Genomic DNA, 21,565 nt, shown 5'->3' with positions numbered 1-21,565 from the left:
CATTAGTTAAGTCTATGTGACCCAAGCTAGCTTGTTACTGCATCAGCTGTAGTGCCTCTGCCCCATGTTGTATTTAATCCAGAATTCAGGTTAAATCATCCATAGGTAATTGAGGATTGACTGCCTTTCTGGAGTGTGCAGCTCAAATATCAGTTAGCTCCTTTCTTGCATATCACTGCTTTTCCTAGACCTCTGTCCCCTCCCTCTCATGCCTCTATCCTGCTGTTCACTCTCATTCCTGTTTCCCACCCTCCATGTGCTTGTGCTTGTGCTCAGCCTTGAAGGATTTGCCTTTCTCAAACAGGCGAGCTGGTGGATACGGTACAGCAGAATCTAAGCAGTTGTGTAGGAAGGAAGCAGTGTGGGTGCAGCTGGCCAGGAACTGCTGTTCCCTCTTCCAGTGAACGTACATCCAGCTTGCAGTCGTATGCCGGAGTGTGGGCACCTTAGGATAAGCTCTTGGGTTATTGCTGCTGTGGCAGTTGCTGGTTTTTTGTTTGTTTTTTTTTGTTGTTCAGTATGAGTAATGAGTATGATCATGCTTTGTGGCTATTTAGGGTTTGAGTGATTGTTAATCTGTGGATAGAGTTTCCATTTGGAGGTAATTCAGTAAGCATGCCCTCAGCCAGAAGTTCTGTGCAACTGTGTGCATGTATAGAAAACTCTCTTAATGTATGTCTTATGTGACTTTATTTGTTTATGGTAGGGAAAGTCCTCCAAGAGAGTAACTCGTATGATCTGGTTTCCATATGAAATGTCTCTTATGCTGTGGAAGACAGTTTGAAACATTCCTTTGAACTACAGTGACATTAGAAAACAATAAACTATCAAGCCTCAAGAGAACTACCTTGGCATACGTGGCGAATCAGTTATAATTATTTGTTATCTCTTAATGCCTGCACATCTGCAGCAGTGAGTAATTAAAGTTTGAAAGGAAGCTAAAATTTTACAAACTGTTTAAGGTCTTTGCAGTTTTTCAGAACTGTGTTTGGTTTGGTGGTTTTGTTTTGTTTTGTTTTGTAGAAGTATAGGGCTCATACTCAAAGAAGTTAGAACAACCTCATTTATACACTAATCTACACCTGGAATACAGACTAAGAAAAAATGAAATGACAACAGTTATTCCTCTGTCAGGAATCTGTTTAAAACAAGAAAAAATTCTGATTGCATGTCTTCTCTATTACCACAGTCTTAATAATGTCCTACACCGCTGCTATTGGTGTTGCATTCCTTCGGCGTTCTCTCCCAGCATCACCCAAATCAAAATGACAAATGTATAACTTCAGGTACCTGTACACCAACAGCTGTCATCCTCCATTCCTCATGTACCCATCTTCAGTAAAGCAGCCCAGCCATTTTACATTTCCTTTGCCAGCTTGCTCCTGTTGCTTTTTGTTAGAGCTGTGTCCCTGTTACTTTTGTCCTCAGAACTTTCTGGCACAAGGCGCGGACTGAGAAAAAGGAGGGCCATGAGAGTAAGCTGGCATAGTGGCATCAGTGCCACCGCTACACCAACTGGAAATGATCAGCCAGTGGTGCCTCCGTAGCCCTTACGAGCCTTTCTGAGAAAGCAGCTGCTACAGAGTATTAGGACATGCTGGGGCATAGCTCCTAGACCTGTCAGTGCTTCAGAGTCGTTTTGTTTTTAACCAGAATATATTATGCTGTCATGGGTAAATAAACTGATGTTGCTTTTAGCTTGTTCATCAGGACTAAAAGATAATGGCATCTGTTCTGTCTTATGTGTAATATTTCTCTTTTATTTCTTAGCGCGGTTGTTTATTCCTGTTTTTATGATCCTCAGCCCATGTTTCTAGAGAGTTCTTCAAATCCCTTGGACAATGGCTACAATTTACATCTTTGCATTTTCTAATGCTTGGAGTGAAGGTATTTAGAAGGGTACTCTGGAGGGATAAAGTAGAAACAACAGAAATAGTAGCTTCCTGAACTCAGTTTTCTTTTGTTAATAATTAATAGCTGACAAAAAAAAAATGTTTGCCTTCAAATGTAGCTCTCAAGAAAAAGATATCTTTCTTTTTTGTGTGGTGGGAAAAGCCACTGGAAAGAAGTGAATCTGCATATGTGTATGTGATAATTTTCAAGAGAAGAGAAGGAATAAGGTCAGAAAGTTGAATAAGAAAAAAATTGCTAAGATAGCTACATTTTTTTAGCAGCATAGACTGTAAAATACCTCCCTGTTTTGCAGGCTGGTATTTGCAGGAAGCCAGTGACCTCAGTCTGGAGTCCTTCCAGGATTTAGCTCTTGAAGAACTGCTTGTCACAATCTAGCAATACTCTCATTTCCATAGGGAGATACAAATCATTAATTTTTAAAAATGTAACACATTTGGAAGCTCTTTTTTCCACCTCCCAATATGGCCTTTCTGTTAAACTGACTTTGTTATGGTAACAGGGAGGGGGAGAGCGGGAGACAGGGTCCAGATGCATCTTAGCAGCCTCCTAGTTAATTTGGGTTCTCCACCCCTGGAGAACTGACTGCAGCAATCCTTAGCTTATCCTCTATATGGTATGACATTTTCTTGCACCTCATTAGTTTATTGAGTAAAAAGTGAAAATATCACAGATCGGATAAGGCCACATTTTCAGGTATGTTAAACTTGAAAATGATGATTCCAGAATTTTTTATTTATCTCAATTTGCTTTATGTCAAATTGTGTGTTGATGCTAGTAAGATGTAGAAATACCTTACTGACATGGAAAAAGTTAACAATCAGTGAAAGGCTGAAAATCAAGTTGCATTAACCAATAAAGATGAACATTTTTTACTAGTGGGTTGTTAGCAGCCAGTGCCATAAGCCCTTGGGTTTAGGAGCTGAGGTCTGTGAATTAAAAAAAAAAAGCAAACACCTCTCATGTTGAAAAAACGCACTATAAAAATGGATGATATACATTCATCCAATCTTCAGAGTTATTTTTCAGCCATGACTGACACCGTTATGGAAGTGCATGTAGTGAATTTGTGAATATGGTCAGAATTTGTAATGGAAAGCAATGTATAGTATAGTTTGTTATATAGCTAAGGCCCATCTTTTGTAGTACAAGGGAGAGCAAGTATATGAGAACAGTCTAGGTAAAACCTGGAGACAAGCTTATTTCTTTCTGGAACTGTGGAAGTACTTTGTCTATAAAATGTTCATATTTGACAAAACATCAGGAACTAAGTGTAAATAAAAATGTACTGGAAGAGACAGGTTTACACCCATTTTCATTCTTTTGTCACCGTAAAAAGTTGAGTGGCTGAAAACTGAGTTCTGTTTCTCTAAAGTAAGTGAAATACAGCAACAAAACAATATTTTGCAATGCACAGAAAATCTCTGTGGAAAAATGCCGGTATTTCAAAACTACTTTACAAACATAATATAGAGAAGGGTATTTTCATTTTGACTTTTAGAGGTGAAGTTTATTCTAAGGTTATTTTCATTTTGCCAGGAACATTTATTATATTCATAAGTGGGTTGTAATAGTATCCCCAAAAATCCTCCTCCTCTGTGTTGACCAGACTGTGACGCTCAAGCTCATCACCCCTCAGCCCTCAGTTACTCTTCAGTTACAGAACAGAAATCAGAGGAAGGCCATTAATTTTGAAATTTATTTTCCTTGGGTTCCATCTTTGTTATTGCAAAGGCCTACTGCAAAATCAGTATCTATATCTATATATCCTTATATATAACCATGTGTTTGTATACATAAATACACATATAAAGCAAATTATTAGTTCCTGCTTTTATTACAGTAGTGTCATTTGACTTCAGCAGTGATTCTTTCTTTTCTATTTATATCAGATATATTTCTGAAACTGTCATTCAGATAATAAAACTGTATTTTCTGAAAAAGAAAAATGCTAATTATTCTTCAACTCAAGTAGAATTCTGTGGTTCCTCTGCAAGCTACTAATCAATGTCTGCACCTTCTGCCTCAAGCAATGGTTACAGATGAAATAGGTTAACTGTTCGTAATAAGAGTTCCCTTTGCCTGAACAAGAAATAGCTCCAGTTTTATGCTTAACTTTATGCTTAAACACTGCTCTCAGTCAGAAATTGATTAAATATATTTAAATTACGTAATACCTGTGTGAGGGAAGGGGAACCAAGTAGGACTTATTTGAGGAAACAGGTGTTGAAAATTCGTCTCGGATAAGTTGGCATTATAGATGAGTTGAAATTCAATTCAAAATGTATTTTTAATTTCTCATAGATTCATAGATTTCAAGGTCAGAAAGAACAGATATGATCATATACTATTTATGAAACCATAATCCATGGGAGTTTACATAGGGATTCCTTGCCTGCTCTGCAAAATTGTGTCTGACTATCTATTAAAAAAAAATAAAATAATCATGTGATCTTGATTTACACAATTCTATTAATTTAGAATTTCTTACATTCTTTAGTCATCTGCTCTGATTTTTAAATGGACTCACTACTCAGAACTTACATCTTTTCTGTTTGAAATTTGCTGTCTTCAATTTCCAGTCAATATATCTTTTTAACACTGTTATTGCCATAATTAATAATTACTGTATTATCAGAAAACTGTCTTTGGTTGCCCGTAGCATAAGCAAATGTACGCTCTGCAGCAAGCTGTATTGACCAAGGCATGGCACCATAAAATGACAGAAAAGTCTAAAACGAGGCATAATTGTGTAACGTAGGTGCCTGTCTCCAGCCTTGACACCCCTGCCCAGCTCTGCTGGCACTTAGCTCTACAGTAGTATCGTTTGCTGTGTTCCTTAGATTTGGCTTTTGCCTGTGAATAGAAGCTCTTCCAACCTGCTGTGCGGAAATTTAAAATCCAGTACCCACCTTCAGAGTAAGCCCTCCTTCATCTGTCTCCCATGAATATGTGCTTTAATCTGCTAGGTGTTCTCTATCAGCATATCAGAAGGGTGCTCACTGGAAATGCAGGAGGAAGAGTGGCTGCCTTTTCCTTTGTACATTTTCCAGTGGATAAGGCGTCCATCCAGGCAGCGAGTCACCTGCTTTCAGTGTCTTTCTTATCTCCCACTTTTCAGAACTGTGCCTTCCACCAGGCTGTCCTGGTCAGTGTTTGTCTGGTCCTCTTCTCTTGAATTGGCACCATTGCTCAAAAAAGAGGTGAGGAGTCCCAGGATAGGAAGGAGAAAGCAAGGACCTGGCCCTTGTCGCCAGGACACCCATCACCTGCGACAAGACAAGGAGTGCTCCTGTATTTCTGCCAGTCATGCAGTGCCTAGGCATCTTTCCACACAGCCTACGCCTGGCTGAGTTCCCTCCCGAGGCATCTACTCTCCACCCGCTTTTCATGCTGCAAAATAACTGGGGGCCCTAACTCGGCTGCAGCTCCTACTTTAGTTATGTGTAGTGATGCTCAAGTGCGCAGCACTTACATCTGTTTCTCAACTTACCCCATAGCTTCTTAGATCATGTTATAGTTTTTTGAGTGTTAAATATGGTTATTTTCAAGAGACTGGTGTCTCTGTGACACTACCGAGACAAGATGGTATTAATAATATACTAGCTCCTGCTGGCAACTGAGAACTTGAGATTTCCCCTTTGAAATTAGTTATAAAGCTAAGTCTTGCCCTGTCAAACTTTTAATAACCCATTTTTCAGTACACCACTGTTTTGTCTTCATAATCTCCCCAGTCTTTTAAATGAAATATTTATCCTGCACTCGCAGTATCCACAATATATACATTTCCTTCCTTCCTTCCTTCCTTCACTGTTAATGAAATATGAATAACATCAGAATTTTCAAAGTTCCTACCTTTACCTTCTGCATTATTGTTAAGTACATAGCTATGGAAATATGGGGGAATAAAAACTAGAAGTAAAACAAACACACACACGCACCAGAACAAAGCAACAAAAATGAAAACAAAAATGAAAGGCAGAAGTATAGCTCTAGGAGTAAAACCTTTCTGAATAAGCCAGAAAGGTTTAGGCACCAAAACTAGGCTCGTTACTTTGTATGGTTCTTAGCTTTCAGAATGACAATGAGATATGAATAAAGATGAGGATCCAAGTTACTAGATTTGGGCTAAAGTTATTCCAGAATTATTTCAACATTTCTTATCAGACATGGTAAATAAGAATGCCCCCCAGCCCCACCCTGTGCACACACACAGAGCTAAATAAGTTTACTGTAAGAAACAATTGATGTAACAGCTTTTGCTTTCTTTTTCAAAAGCAAACCTAAGCAAACCAGATCAAATCCTCTTTCTTCATTTTACCTTATTCTTGAGAAAAATATCTAGTGTCATAAGGTACTAAAGAAGAACTTATCTGGCAAATGATGCTGTGCAAATCCATTTTCTTCTTCTTAATTGTTATTCACTTGCTATTACTGGAGGAAACTTCCAGTAAAAGTAATCAAAGATTTCCAGAGGCTCCAGCAGAAACTGAGGAAGTCATTCTGTGTTTTTTTCAGAGCATAAAATTGATTCAGGCTATTCTTTTCCCTATAAAATTGGATAATTTGGGGACCATCTTTAGTCAAGCTGTTAGCTTTCCTTCTCCATGAAAATAAGTTGGTTATTTTCTTAAATTTAAAAAAAAGGACAGCTAAAAATACCTACTTGTTTTGCTTATATTCATAATATAATATTATGTCTACTCAATACTGTTTCATGCAAGGTAAACGTATCTTCTGTTTAAAAAAGTGACAAGGTAAGGAACCTATACTTTGCTTTTGAAGCGCATTGACAAGTATATTTTTCACTGGATCAGTCTCAGATAAAAGGAGTTCACTACCACCATCATCTGAAAAAAACCAGTAAAGAAAAACTAAAGCTGCAGCTTTGAGAAACAGAACAGCTGTCCTCAGTTTTCTTGGTAATACGCATTTGTAAGTGCAGTGGAAAAATCCTTAATCCGAAAACCATTGGTTATATAGGAGAAATAAAATAGTAAATATTTCAAATTCACGTTCCACAAATGGTAGCTATGTGCTGAGAGACTTTGGTTCTGCTGACTAATACAGAAACTGGGGAAGCTCTGTAGCTCCTAACGCTGGTTCCCATCCATTAAGTTATTTAGTGCGATTGCCTGAAAGGACATAAGATGCCCGGAATAGTTTTCCCCGATTGTTTAGATGCTCATACTTTATTGCAAACAAAAGTAGTATTGAGCAGCCGCGTTGTTTGGGGGCAAAAGGCTGTAATTTCATACACAGTTCACATATACTCAGATTTACTCTTAGAGCTGTAATCCTGTTTCAGTCTTGAGTTCTTACATGTGATTTATCACTGTGTTCTTCTAGTTGAATGGATCTCATTATAGCCAAACACCCAAATCTTTAAATGTTGTTCCACTTGTTACAGATACATCTTTAGCTTTATTCCTTTTTTCTGGCAGTGGCTATAATAGAGTGAATTCCTTTTATCTGAGAATGATACATGCACAAACCATGTTAAGATGTAATCTTTTCCTAGTCTTCGCTCCATCTTCTCTCCATCCTGTCCACTGGATGGACTCCAGTGCAGTTCCATCAAGACACCTCAGTTAGAATGAGCAAGCTGCTGGTGGTTTGACCCTCTTCCTGGATATGCACCATATGTGCAAAATAGCATAGACAGCATGCTTCCTATGTAGTGTCCCTCTGTTCAGTGCTTGTTTTCACATAGATGGTGTCTGAGATAGTTGCCAGTGATCATCAATTTTGAACATGTTACTATGCATTGCTGTAAAAATGACACAGCCTGTCAAAAAAATATCTTATCTGGGGATCTTTTTTAGCACATAGTAGCTAAGCTTCCCAAGCTACTTAGCATTCCTGAAGACTCTGGATTTTTGTTTACCAATTATCCAGGAAAAGTTGGTAATTCAACCACTTCCGCTACAGTCCTGCCTCGCTCCATGTATTGTAGTGTAAGGTGCCATCGTAGCTGTTAAGAACAAGTTAAATTCATTTTTAGATGCTTATTTTTAGTATAGCATTCTTGCAACTCCTTGTGATACTGCGGGTTCCTTGGACCATGTGGACTACTTGCATCCTTTCTGTATCTTAAACGCATCTTTTCTGGGATACCAGCATCAAGGGGAGGTACTGAGTTATAGATTAGCTCAGCAAAAACATGCTGTTGTAAATGCCACTAAACACACAGACAAACTTTGCAAAGATTTGGGAAATCTTTGCCCCTCCTTATATTTTCTTTTTCTCCAGAGAAGGAGTGGGTTCAGAAAGTCCAAGCCTAGCAAGGTAGGGCTTCTCTTGTCTCATCGATCTTCATCAATCCTTCATCTTGAGTTGGTATAAACTGATCTCCTTGTGACAGAGTTTTTCTCTTTCTTTCAAGTAATTTCATTTCAAGTAATGGATTGTATGAATGTTTTAAATGAATGTGAAATGTCTACAGCATTATTAGTTCATATCACATATCTAAATTTAGTCTTATTTAACTTCACATCTGGGCAGCTGCCACTAACATGCATTAATTGGAGATCCCTCATCAAGAGATCTAGTGCATTGCTTCCTTACATCTCTGCAGCCTGTTTTCCTAGTCTGAAAATATTTTCAGCTTCAAGGTAAACTTTTATTTGCTTCCACCTTTTTATTTCTAAGGCTAGGGCACATCCAGCCTTGCTGGACCTGCTTCAGATCATATTACCTTTGTCTTGCAACCTATGTGTATGCCACCTTTTTCCTAGTGTCAGTACCCAATTTGGTGGTCTATGAGGACAGTAAAAAACACCTGAGTGGGCCTTGGCTGACTTTTAGCCTCTCGGGAAGTCTCATTCTTGTACCTTACTTGTGACTCTGACCATGCTGCATGTACTTTTTCTTGCTGACTACTGCATTTGTGAATGAGTAGAAGGGTATCTCCGTCCTGCAGTTCTGGAGCAGTATAGTTGATTTCCCTGTGAACTCAGATTTTTAAGGGTTTTTCTCTTCTACAGCTCACTCACCTTTTCTTAGAGATCTTGCAATACCTGCTCCCAAAGTCCTTTTCTGCAGACAAATGGGGAGCAGGGGAGGAAGAGACAGGGTGAGAGTTAAGCCAACTCCAGCCATCACCATGACCTTACATTGTTGGTCAAAGCATGGAAATTCAAAGTACTCCCCATTCCGCTTGGTTTGGTTAGTGTATATCAACAGCACGTTGCACTTTTTGCTGTTGTAACTTCCTAGTATGAACCAGAATTCGTAAGTTGTAAAGGAGCAGTCTTCAGATGTTTACAATGCCACCAACATAATTTGTTGAGTGACTGTCACGAAAAGCATACAAAAAGTTCTTTGATGCTTTTTCATGCATCTGGTGAGACACCTGATAAGATGTCACTGGTCGCTTTCCCACAGCATCACTGATGGAGTTGATATATTCACTAAGACAGTAGTGAAAGCTACTTAGGCAGTTCTTGAGTGGGCCCTAAGTGGGCTTAAAAATATGTGCTCATGAAAACTTAGGCTGCATAAATCACTCAGGCAAAATCAAATCACAGTGTCCAGTCTGTTAATGTTTTGCTTTTACTGACAGGTACCAATCAGCTAGCAACACTGCTAAATAGTAACTCTAGATCTTCTTATGTTCCTAAAATTGTATGTGCTTTGGAGAGAAAACACAAAGCAGCTAATAGCCAAAACAAAAGTTGTTTTCAAAAGAAAACTCCGCTGCATTATATTACTTTCATTATTTCATAATTTTATGTTTAAATGTAGAGAGTATGTAAATGATTGTTTTCTCTCATATTCCCTTCCTGCTTAGTGACAAGAAAACAAATTCAAATTGTGCTTGGGAGGAATAACTTAACAAGGCCAATTTTATTATGCAGATGAATTGTAGGTGTTGCATATCTGCATTTTCTGAAATTGTTAGCAAGCTTTCTTCCAAAGCTTTCTCTCTTTCTAGGTGTGTGTATAACACATTATATTTAGAGAACCAACCAGCCTTAAGAAACTCAGTTGTTTTAAGTAAAAGTTGTCATGGCTATACATTTTGCTCAGGAAGTAATTGCTTCATTTTTTGTTTAAATTTAAGCTTTAGTGCCTAGTTTTTCAAAAGATGAGCAAATCATTTCCTCAACAACTGTTTAATGGAATTATGCTTTTTCTAAGAATATCATGGTGAGTTTGGAGGAGTGAATAGCTTCATAAGAAGAAAAATATATCTTCCTTCTCTCTTACATTCCTGTATTAATCATTCAATCGTGCTTTCGTGGTCCACTGGTTCATTTCATTAAATAAGTTTGGGGATGGGCCAAAACAAACCATCCCAAACAGTTGGGAAGTTTTAGTCTTCAGCCATGGGTTGTTTATGACAAAATGCTGCTTCCAGTTTGCTCTTAATATGGAAGGTCTTCTCTAAATCTCCTTTTTGACCAAACAGCATTTTTTGGCTCACTTACTGTTAGCATTCTTACGTAGTGAAAAAAAAAACCCAACAAACGTATAAAATAGATAGCAAACTGTTTTTGACTGGTAGCATGTAAATACACAGAAAAAATGTGAAGACATGGTAGTCATTACCACTATGGAGGACTCCTCCGTTAAGTACTAAAAGGAATCGTGGGACCTCCTTTACCCAATAATCTTTCATTTTTTTAATGGCATTTTAACTTCTTCGTTTTCAGAGACGTTTTTCAACTTAAGAATGTAAAATGGTTATGAAGTAGACCCAGAGCCTTTTTAAAGAAGCATACAGACTGAAGCACAATCATATATAAAGTTGCAGAACAGCAACCTTAACTCTAGTTTATATGTTTGAACTTCAGCAATGGGAGATTAAAAGTCCCGGCTTTGGTGTGAGAAAAGTTGCTTCTGGTATTAAAGAGCAAACATCCATAATCAGCACTAATAAATGATTAGTTGAACGTTTAAGACTTGGTACCATCCTGGAATCCAGATATTCCAGTTTAATAACTGTGGTGGTTTAACCAGCCAAAACCAGCATAATAACGCTTGCCATAAAGTCAGGAAGAAAGATTGGATAGATTTTAAAGATCCTACCTTTTATATAAATTACTGCACACATGGCTAGAGTGACAAATATGCAGGCTGTAGCATGCAGTACATTATAAAGCTAAAGAATATTTAAATTCTCAGTCTCAAACCTTGCGGTCCCACCAAGAATTTGTCACACTTCACCTGTTTCAGTTTTTCAGGGGTTTTTTTTGCAATTTTTATACAAGTTATCTCAGTTGCTGACTTAAACAATTTGTTCCCTATCTCAATCCCCATTTTGTGTAAAGAAATCATAAAAGCTCGGAACCTGAAAATTGGATTTTTCTTTTGAGCAGCTGCTGTCCACAAATGTGGAAAGATTGTTAAAAGTGAATAGCATCACTTTCTAACAAAGTGTAGGCAGGTTTGATGACTGAATCTCATCTTTCCATTACTATGCTGTCACCAAGCATTATTATGTTGGCACTCATAGATATATAGAAGAAAAAGAAAACTCTTTGGGGGTTTAAAGATGTATTTGTTACAACCATGGATGTCAATGGTCCTTCCTCATTGTTGATCTACTCATGTTGAATTACATTTATTATTAAACACAAATTTGATTACAATGTGGTGTATGTTTTGCAGAATACATTATTCTACCTTTACAGAGCACTAGGTAAATGAGAATAAAGGGAAATTATATGCACAAGAACACAAGTGTTTATTAAAAAAAAAAAAAAAAATCCTTTTAGCGTAGCTGACTCCCTAAGTCTTTGTGCCTGTGCTTTTGGTGACCTGATGGGGACTAGATGGATTTCTGTTTAATTTATTTTGAAAATCCTTTCATAATAACTTTTATTTTTGCATTACCCGTTTTTATATAGCACATTTGTTTCAGTGTGCTGACATTCCAAATCAGAGGCATCTGGTCTGTTGCATCTGCTGTGCCTCCACCAGGGTGCCACTATTAACGAGTTTTTCTTCCTGTGGCTGTTGTAATAACGTCTTCTAATAGTTTCCACTTAGTTTTCTGTTGAGGATCCAATTTTACAACATTAAATATTTGGCTGAATTTGTAAAAGTTTTAAAAAGTGTCTCCATATACGCACAGTTTCTCATTTTGGTTTGGGGGTGGGGGTTTGGTTTTTTTGTTTGTCTGCTTTACATCTTTTCAGCTAATAATTTAAAACTATTCATTTTTTTTCCCCAAATCATATTTAGCTGTCTTTTAATTTGTATTCATCAAAGCACTTCTCTTCCTAGCATAATTATTTGTATTTTTGATACCCACAAAATCAATTTGTATGATTAGTTTGCCCAGTCACAGAATATTTTTCTGAATTTGCTAATACTTTCAGTGGAGCTCAAGTGTTGCTGGTTACTTTCATGCTACGGGATCACAGGAAGGCTCAGGAATGATATGTTTTAGTAGTTACTTTTATCCGACTTTCCATCAGGGTTTGTACATGTACATGCAAAGTAGGTTCCATGTGGAACGTATATTTACTAAGTCTTTAGGATTGTAGCAATTGGTAAAATTGTACCAATAAACATTGTTACAATTTTACAACAATTTTAATTGATAAAATTTTACCAAATAAAACAGTACATTGTTTGGGTACGGTTCTCAGACACTTTGTATTAAACTGAAGAAAAAAAAATATTAATTTGAGGAAGTTTTGATCCTTATTCCGAGTGGTTACCTTTCTAAGACTAAGAAAAACCCCATCTGTTCTATAATTATATATAGTTGATGGTTGGACTCGATGATCTTGAAGGTCTTTTCCAACCTAAATGATTCTATGATTCTATGATTATTGTCTCCTGACAGGTCCAAGAATCTGCAGATCTGTTCATAGTGTAAGGGTTTCAAGATATCCTTCTTGACCTTTCAAAAACACACGTTAGTACATCCAGCAGAAAGTTAATTTTATCCACATTAAATGGCAGAGGGAAGGATGTCCTCACAGGCCATATAGGGACAAGATTGTTGTGTCCCTGAGGGGACAGCAGAGCTAGCAAGACTCACTTGAAAGAGGCATTGCTAGTTTTCCCGAGTGTCCAGTTCAGGAATTGCAGATGGGTCTTGTGGGTAAATCATTCTGTAAGCACTTAGGAATACATCAGTTCCATTCGCTCGTTTTGGTACTGAGCAAATCCTAACCTATTGCTTTGTTTCTTACTAGATTTCGTATAGCAGAAGCTTTCTTCTCTGGTACAAACATAGCATTTAATGTCTGGTTGGAGACTCAGGCTGGATCAGATAAATCATTCTCCTGTTCAGTATATCAAATATACAAATTATATTTAGGAAACTTTAGGGAACAGTTTAGAATCTCTCTGGGCATAAGACCTTAGAATCACTTAACTTGCTTTTCCTCCTCTAAACAGTTTCTAGGTAGGGGAAGGAGAGAGAAAGGGGAATATTACTTTGGAGGCCACATAATTATCTGAGCGTGTTGTACGTGTTTTAATGTCCCTTCTGCACAGTCCATTTTGGCAGTATGTATAATGCAGATATTGTTAGGCTGCAATGGGACTGCTTTTTCTATTGTAAAATTCATGTCACTCATTAACTTGTCTTCCTAGAAAATGGAGTTTTGAAGGCACATAGATATCTAGAGGTAGTAACTGCATCAGTAGATTTTACTTCTTTTTCTTGAGTGCTTTCACGAAGGAGAGACTTCTAATGAGAAATTTGTTCTTCGCTTAATTATGCAAGCTGCTGCTTTAACTGTGTGTCTCTGTATGCAATCCAATCAGTATACAAGTGAGAAAATACCTTCCAAACTTTTGGGTATGAGTTTAGAAAGCCAGTTATAATAGATTTTCAAAGAACTTCTGATACAGAAGTTAAAGGCAAGAATTTCACGGGGTATAGCTAGATGTGTATCTTGAAAATTACCTTTTTTTCTTGAAGAGCTTGTAACTGAACAAAAATGAAACTGTGGAGTTTTTAGCTTGCTTTTGATGATATATGCTGTAGTTACTGGAAGTGATATTCTCATGCTCTTTTGTTAATCTCATTGAACAGAAAATAATATTAAGCCTTTACCTGTCCCCTTCAAATTGGTGAAATTATGTATCTCTAATCTCAGGTTGGAGGGCTAAGTTTGAGATCAGACCCTGCAGGTCTTTTCCATCCAGTACAGTCAGTGAATAACAGCTTGTTAAAATAAAGTATGATTATTTAGAATAAAAGCATTTTAAGGGGGGGCGGGGAGAATTCTTTTAAGACAATAAAATACTCCAAGACACATAGTCAATAGCCAGGTGGGCATGCTAACAGATTATCTAACCGCTGTCCACATAAAAACCCTGAAAAATAAAAATCCTCCACTGACCTTTGTTGTCAGCTTGATAGCTGATATGCTGTACCTACTAGCTATCTGACAACGTACTGTTCCGGTGACTCAAAATTGTGGGGAAAAAATAAAGTAATTTGTTCATAAATTGGTAATAAATATTGCTACTTCTAACTCCTAAGACTGGGAAATCTAACAAGCATCTTTTCTGGAAGCTACACAATAGGGACTCGAAGTTGCTAGATTTGGTCAATGTCTTTTAAATACATGATTGGATGCTTCTTATCTGGGAAATCTTTGAACTGCTTCCTTGTTTGCTCTTCCCTAATACTTCAAAACAAGTTAAGTTAATATATGCATAAATGTTGCATGCCTTACTCCCCTTGAGTTCTTATTTTCATTATATCTAAAGCTATTGTATTTTAGTTTTTATTGCCTCCTAAAGACCACGACTCATTATTTTGAAGCCCATCTTTTTCCCTGTGACAAACTCTAGATCCACTTCTTACTTTCTAGTCAGATTGCCTGGGCTTTATGTATCTGGTTGACTAACATATAAATTACTGTGAGTGTTAATTACTTTTCTGCTAGGTAAGGTGTCAGGACAGAAGAAGCAACATTAACAGTCTTACATTGGCTTTAAACCAATACATAGTAATTAAACAGTCTTAAAATCTTAAGAAGCAAACATTAATTAGACTTCATGAGTTACTAGGAAAATCCTGCCCAATCTGGTAAACCCCTATATCTTTTTAAAAATATGCTGTAAAATCTAAGACAATATAGAAGAATAGTATACTTCTATAGCTTTATAGAGGAAAATAGCTTAGCCTTGCATAATTTTATATCTAGTTTTATAGGCTCTTTTAAAATTATTGTTACAAGTTATACTTGGTATTTTTACGTTAAGAATAACAACAATATTTGCAAGGTCTAGACCAAATTCTTTGTATTACTTGAAACAGCAAACAACCTTTCTGCTTTAAATCAAGCTGGCACAAAAAAAAGTCCCTATACATGGTCTTCTCAACAGCTCTACATGCTTTTTTCTTTGTTTTATTTTTGTATTTGTGTGCAACTAGGCAATACTACAGGATCTGGAGCAAAGACGTCCCCAACTGGATGAACTAATAACTGCAGCACAAAATCTAAAAAACAAGACGAGCAATCAAGAGGCCAGAACGATAATTACTGACCGCAGTAAGTGGTGATTCTGCTATCATATGATGTTTCAGAAAATATGGAAAAATGTTGTGATACCTGATAAGCATAGCATTTTTCAGACAATTTATGCCTTTGCCATGAGAAGGAGAGTTCCATCAGGAGACAGTTCTCACACTGATTTTCCAAATTGCATATAGAAGAAATGTAAGTGAAAGTCAGTGATAGTATATTCCAAATTTTTCACCTTAATTTCATATTGCTTGTCTTCATAGTGGAAGCACATTGTAGAAATTATAGAATGTGATCACTACAGATAAAGAAATACATTTATTCTTAAACAAGGAGGGAAAAGAAAGAATTCACAGAGTATAGCCGTAGGCTTGTAAGAAGCTTTCAATTCCATCCCCTGTAGTACAGCTGCAGCCTCTTCTTTCATCTCGCCTCAGTTGACACACAAGTCTGATGATGCTCTGCATTAGTCTGTATTAGTTCTTCAGTTCTGGCTTCCCTTTCCAAAATTAACCAACTAGCTGTGTCTTAGGTGCAAAAACTAGTAGGTTAAGTTTTAGAAGAAGTCTATAGAGATGTAGTGTTGTCACCCTTGGATGCTTGCATGTCCTCATGCCCTTCACTATGGGATGAAACGTACTCTCAAGGTCATGCTATAAAAGCAGCCCTTTGTGGTGGACTGTTACATATCTTCAGTTATTGAGTAATCAGGACTAAAAACTACAAAAAATGAATTTCTTATGGTCCTAAAGGTCCCCTGTGGAGCTTAGAGAAGATTCAGGCCAAACGCTTTGCATGTGGACACAGCCAGTTCACTTTAGGTGGATGCAAACTGTTCTGCACATCTTGGCCTGGACACCAGGGATTGCTCCCTGAAACTGATGACACGGATAGCGTATAAGTAGGCTAAACTTCTCTATCCCCATAATTAAAAGAAAAAAAACCCCACATACGCACATACATTACTTCTTTCTTTTTATTCCATCAGGTAAATACTTTCCATAATATGTCAAAATCACATTGCATGTTTGGACTGCATTGTTGTTAGGAGCACACACAGATACTATTGAACTATATCCTATGTGAAATAACATTGTTTAACTGCTATTCTCTTCCTGGCCTTGAAACATGTTACTGAGAGAGAGAGAAGCTGTATTTGTTTTGTTTGAAGTTTGAGAAGAAATGGATAGCACTTATATATTGCACAAGAACCTGTTCCTGTTTGACATGCAAATTAATTTTAGAATCGCATACTCAGTTGAATTCGGATGAAGTGTGTATATATACCTTAACTTTACAGTTCTTATTCAAAGCCAACGTATGTAGTACTCCCATCAGTATTTTCTAGTATGTTTTAATTTTTAATTCTGAGGCAAGTCTTCTGAAGACGAGAATTGTAGACTTTACATGAAAAGCAAGCATAATTCCTATATGCCCTCATGTGAATTGTATGCATGACTAAATTTTGTTCTGTTGGAAAACCGCACTTCACTTTAAGTGAAATTGCCTTCTAAGAGAGATTAAATGCTTCTTTCTCATACAGGAAAAAAAAAAAAAAAAAAGGAAAGCAAGCTATCAGACTGTAAATCATGAATGAGTATGTGGTAACCCCACTATATGACAGCTTGCATCTGTGGCTAGCAGTGTGGTGAATATATTTTACATGATGATTTCTTAGTGTTTGTCTGTAAGAATTCCCAAACTGATTAGCTGGTTTTGAACTTAAAGATTCATTTTTGCTGTGTTTTATCAATTAGTTTTCTATGCTGTAACTGTCAATATCCTTGACTGCAAAAGTACAACTTACGATGCAATAGATACAGGTCAGGTGCGTTTATGTTCTTTCAAGTACATCTTACTGTAGTACAGCATCTTCGAACATCATCCTGTTGTTGCTAATGAAACAATCTTCAAGTAAAGTATTTATTGTCAGAAATATATAGGGTCTGCGTTTCTGCAATGGAGGGAGATACAGTATGATCAGGGCCCTTTTTGATCCAGTCTTCTGAGGCAGCAAACTAGATTCATGAAGGTTTTTCATGCTTTGTTAGTTTATATTTGTACAATTGTAAGTAGTACTAACCACTATTCAAGAGGTATTTATTCCTTTAGAATTTTAAGGAGATCATGATATTTCCAGGGGGAAAATAATGCTAGGACTTTACAATATGACACATAAGGTTTTTCCAAATATATGCCAAATGTGGCATACTGTCACCTGAAGTACTTCTTTAAAAGAACAATAGTAATTTTCGTATTTTTAATTGCATGACGTTATTTTTTTCCCCTGTATGTTGTATGAAGAAGATGGAAATTGCTCTGTTTGGTTTGAATTAGGCCTGCTAAATACCTCTATAGACAGGATCCACTTGTTCTTGCTGCACCTACCGTGGGAGTAGTTCACCCCTCCCACCCCTTCACAGCACTATGTTGTCCTGAACGTAGGAAGACTCTCCTTATCCCCAGCACAGCTCCTCTGAAGCCTGCTGTGCTGTGCAGCGCTCCCACCTAGTGCACCCAGTTTTGCCTTGCAGTCCAGCAGATACGGAGCCCAGCCTATTGCACCCAGGGTGTCGTCCCCAGGTCCATCCCCAGGAAACTTGCTTGCAGCCTGAGATGAACCCCGGACCAGAGAACCTGCTCCCCTTGCTAAGGCCTGCACGTCCCCCACAGCCCTAGAGAGCATCCCCTCCGTTATACTTGGACTTTGCACCAGAGTCCTGCTGCAAGTCCTCCCTGACTACCTCACCTGCAGACTGTTTCCTATTTCCTGTGGTTTTTTTTCCCTCTTCATGAATACAAATAGGTTACCATGGTTATGTCTTAGCAGTTCTTAGTACTCATTCAAATCTATCCAGTTTCGTGACCTGAGCACCAGCACTGTGCCATTTGTGCTCCTCTGCAGCAGCTGTGTACCGCTCTCCCGTGCAGCCTTCTGTAATGTCGCACTATCAGGTGCCAAATGCATCGGATCCCATCACGAAGGAAAGGGAGTGCAGGGCTGTGCTGTGCTAGTCTGTCACGTAGGAGCTGATAGACTCGACTATATCTAGTGCACTACCTCTTCCTAGGCTGAAACATGGGATCTCACATTTGAGAAGTAAAAAGCTGAGAAGATGAACTAATTTGTATGAATATTTTGTTCATTGCCTTTTGCTATTAAGGTGCTAGTAAAAAACCAAAACACAATCATCCCACCTATATTACTGAACAGATATATTATAAATACTAAATGAGACTCGTAGCTATTCTACAAGATAACTGCATTCTTGGTCACAGGGTGGGTCAGCATGCCATCAACTGGAATTAAAACGCTGAAGGTTCTGGCTTCTGTGCTAGCTAATGTTGGCAACTCTTGAGTCATTCTGCTTGCAGAAATATGTGTGTTATGCTCGTTAAAGTCTCACTTTGAATTATATTTAGAAGCCATTATTGCCTTTGAAAGTATTTATAAAAACAAGCAAGGTAAACATTTTATACAAAATCAAGCAAATCAAAAGACATTTCTTAGACAGTCTCTAAGAAGAACTGGAAAACAGTCAATGATCATGAGATTATTTTTCAACAGAATTGTCATAGTATTGCACAGGTTTAGTCTTTCTTTAGGAAATAAAAACAGAAATTAAAGATAAGCTCATACAATTGGATTATTTCCTTTGAACCTTTTTTTTCTCCACTCTTACTTCATTATCTGTATGAAATTTCAGGAGCTATACTACATAAAAAGAACTTGGCTCTATAAAGTAAAGCTTGTGTTATGTTTACATAATGTCATACTCAAATCTCTGTTGTATGTAAATCATAGTTTGTTTACAACTTAAACATTAAAGAATACATAAGAATAATAATTACATTTAGTCTTGAGGAAAAGTTGTGGGGAAAAGCAAGATGCCTCTCTGCTCTTTTAATGCCCTTGATAAAGCATTCTATTCTAACAGAACCATATGCTGTACAATAACGTTTTTCTCTACATAATGCATCACAGCTCCAAAACACTTTGCTTTACTGCTGATGAAAATGTTGTTTCCTTAAATTGAATGAGTTTATAAGCAACTTTGAATATAATAAAGTAATTAAACTTTGAAAATTCCCTTTATTTTCCATCAGTTCCTATGTATAGAATACGTAAAGCCGGTAACAAGTCAATATAGAAATATACTGAGAGATAATAAAAACAAATTTACAGTCTTAGAATCAGAAATACCAAAGTAATTACAAAGGCTATGTTAGCTCTTGCTAGATCCTGGAAATGTAAGAAACTTTAAATAGCAGGCCTTCCTACTGCTGTGTTCACACACATGCAAAAGATAACAGTGAATAACCTTTCTGCGGTTTTACTTTGCTAGTAATTTACATCCTGATTTTGTAATGTGGTTTCTGGCTGTGTAAGCGGTAGAGGAGGTAAGAAAATGAATATTTATAGGACTCTATGAAGAAATAATCTCTTACTGACTAAAGAATCTCCCTTTCAAGATTATAAGAAGCCAAAGTAACACACATCTTTCTTCAGCAATTGTGTGAAATGTAGTGAACTCTCAAAATATCACTTGAGAGGTTAATTAAGTTCTATTACATTAAATACATAAATAATAGCAATAAATACAAGCATTTCAATGAGGACTATTTTTCATCAAGAATTACGCATTGGGACCAAATGATTCCTTTTGAGATTTATTTGGCAGTTTTTAAAACCAAGTCCACAAATGTATGAATAATTTATAGAGGATGTCTTCAGAAGAGTTATTTTGGTCTTGTGGTTAGTTTTTTGTTTGTTTGGGGTTTTTTTTTTGAAAAAAGAAAAGCTATATGTTATAATTGGTTGTTAGGAGAGCTGCGCTTGAACTAAAGTGAAAAGAGTCTGAGTGTCTCTGTGCCACTCCATGAAAAGGCCTTTATTGAATAGTTTGCTGTATTTGACAGTTTTATGGCAAAATCATCAACTTGTCATCACTTTCACAGCAAAATGTATGGAAACTCCACAGTGAATTACAGCTGTACTGTTGTTCTCGACATCTTAATAAAATAGCCATCTCCATTGTACTGCCATCCATGTGGTTTTCTCTTAGAGCTATTGAATACAAATAAAGAGTTTACCACTTGAAAAAACAAATTCATACAATCTGGAATTTGTCATCCAGTAGTAAAACTCCTAGCTACCAAGACTGTAAAAGAAAAGTGTAAGAGAAAACTGTACTTGTATACAGTTTGCCCACGTATCTTGTTGATATTTTTAAGCTGAATTATGGAATGATCCCCAGTATTCTGTTCTCTAGATTCCACATATTTCAAGAACTTCTCAAGAACCTGAATAATAGCTTTCCTATGTCATAAAGATGCAGAGTTTATTAATCAACCTAATGTGCTTCTTTACAGCTCAAACTTTGTTTTTTTCCTATGAGAACTCTATGCCATGGAAATGAAGGAAGGGAGAAAGCGTTTGTTGTTAAATGTCAATAACAAGATAAAACTATAGCTCTGAAAGGGGTAGCATGTTACTGGGAAGAGTACCTCATTTGAAACCACTTCCTTGGCACAGATTTGCTGCTACAGGATTTGTAAGAAAGTTATGGGACATTTTAAGAAGGAGTAAGAAGTTATTTTGGAACACTGGGGAGAGTTGCCATTTAAGAATGGGAAATAACATGCCCCAGAAATGTCTGAGTGATGGGGGAATTACAGTTGTATGTCACTTCTCAGGCTATATATACTAGAAGCATACGGCTCAGAGGACAAAGGGCAAGATCTAAACTGCCTGCCTCAGGTGTTGTAGTGCTCCTAAAAAGGATGAGAGACTACAAGGTGACCTTCCTCCATTTCTGGTTATATTCTTGAGTAAAAGTGGCATAGCTTTTTCGGTAGCCCCAGAGCTGCTAAGTGTATTAGGTGATGTCAGTGCTGGTGGCTTGCTCAGAGCTCACTTACCTTCTCAAGCCTGTGAAGAGAGATAATTACTAAACTTTGTGTTGTGTGGTAATTCAGGTGGAACATAGTCGGCTAGTTCTAGACCAGGTACTCCTAAATAGATAAGAAAGTTCTAAGTTTTCTGTTCCTAGAAATCAGTCTGTGCTGGAGATCCCTGATTCCTGTGTTGGATAGAGGCACTTAATTTTGACCAAATCCTAAGTGTTAGTAAAATTTTGTCATCTATCCTCCAAAATAACTAGGAGAGCAGAATGGTTGACCAAATCTCTCATCAGGAAAATATG

General features: G+C 37.2%; 1 protein-coding gene across 21 annotated transcripts in view; it reads left to right on the top strand.

Annotated features, from left to right (window-relative positions):
• DMD (dystrophin) overlaps positions 1-21,565 on the top strand; it is a 1,308,223-nt gene that overhangs the window by 973,684 nt on the left and 312,974 nt on the right. For all 21 annotated transcript variants that reach the window (XM_069784897.1, XM_069784898.1, XM_069784912.1 and 18 more), the window contains one exon: positions 15,269-15,386. In XM_069784897.1, the coding sequence (XP_069640998.1) occupies positions 15,269-15,386 (118 nt within the window). The remainder of the gene's footprint in view (positions 1-15,268; positions 15,387-21,565) is intronic.

The sequence above is a fragment of the Haliaeetus albicilla genome, chromosome 6 (assembly GCF_947461875.1).
Source record: "Haliaeetus albicilla chromosome 6, bHalAlb1.1, whole genome shotgun sequence".
Classification (NCBI taxonomy): domain Eukaryota; kingdom Metazoa; phylum Chordata; class Aves; order Accipitriformes; family Accipitridae; genus Haliaeetus; species Haliaeetus albicilla.
The sequence above is the reverse complement of the archived record's forward strand: the minus strand, read 5'-3'. Positions and strand labels throughout refer to the sequence as shown.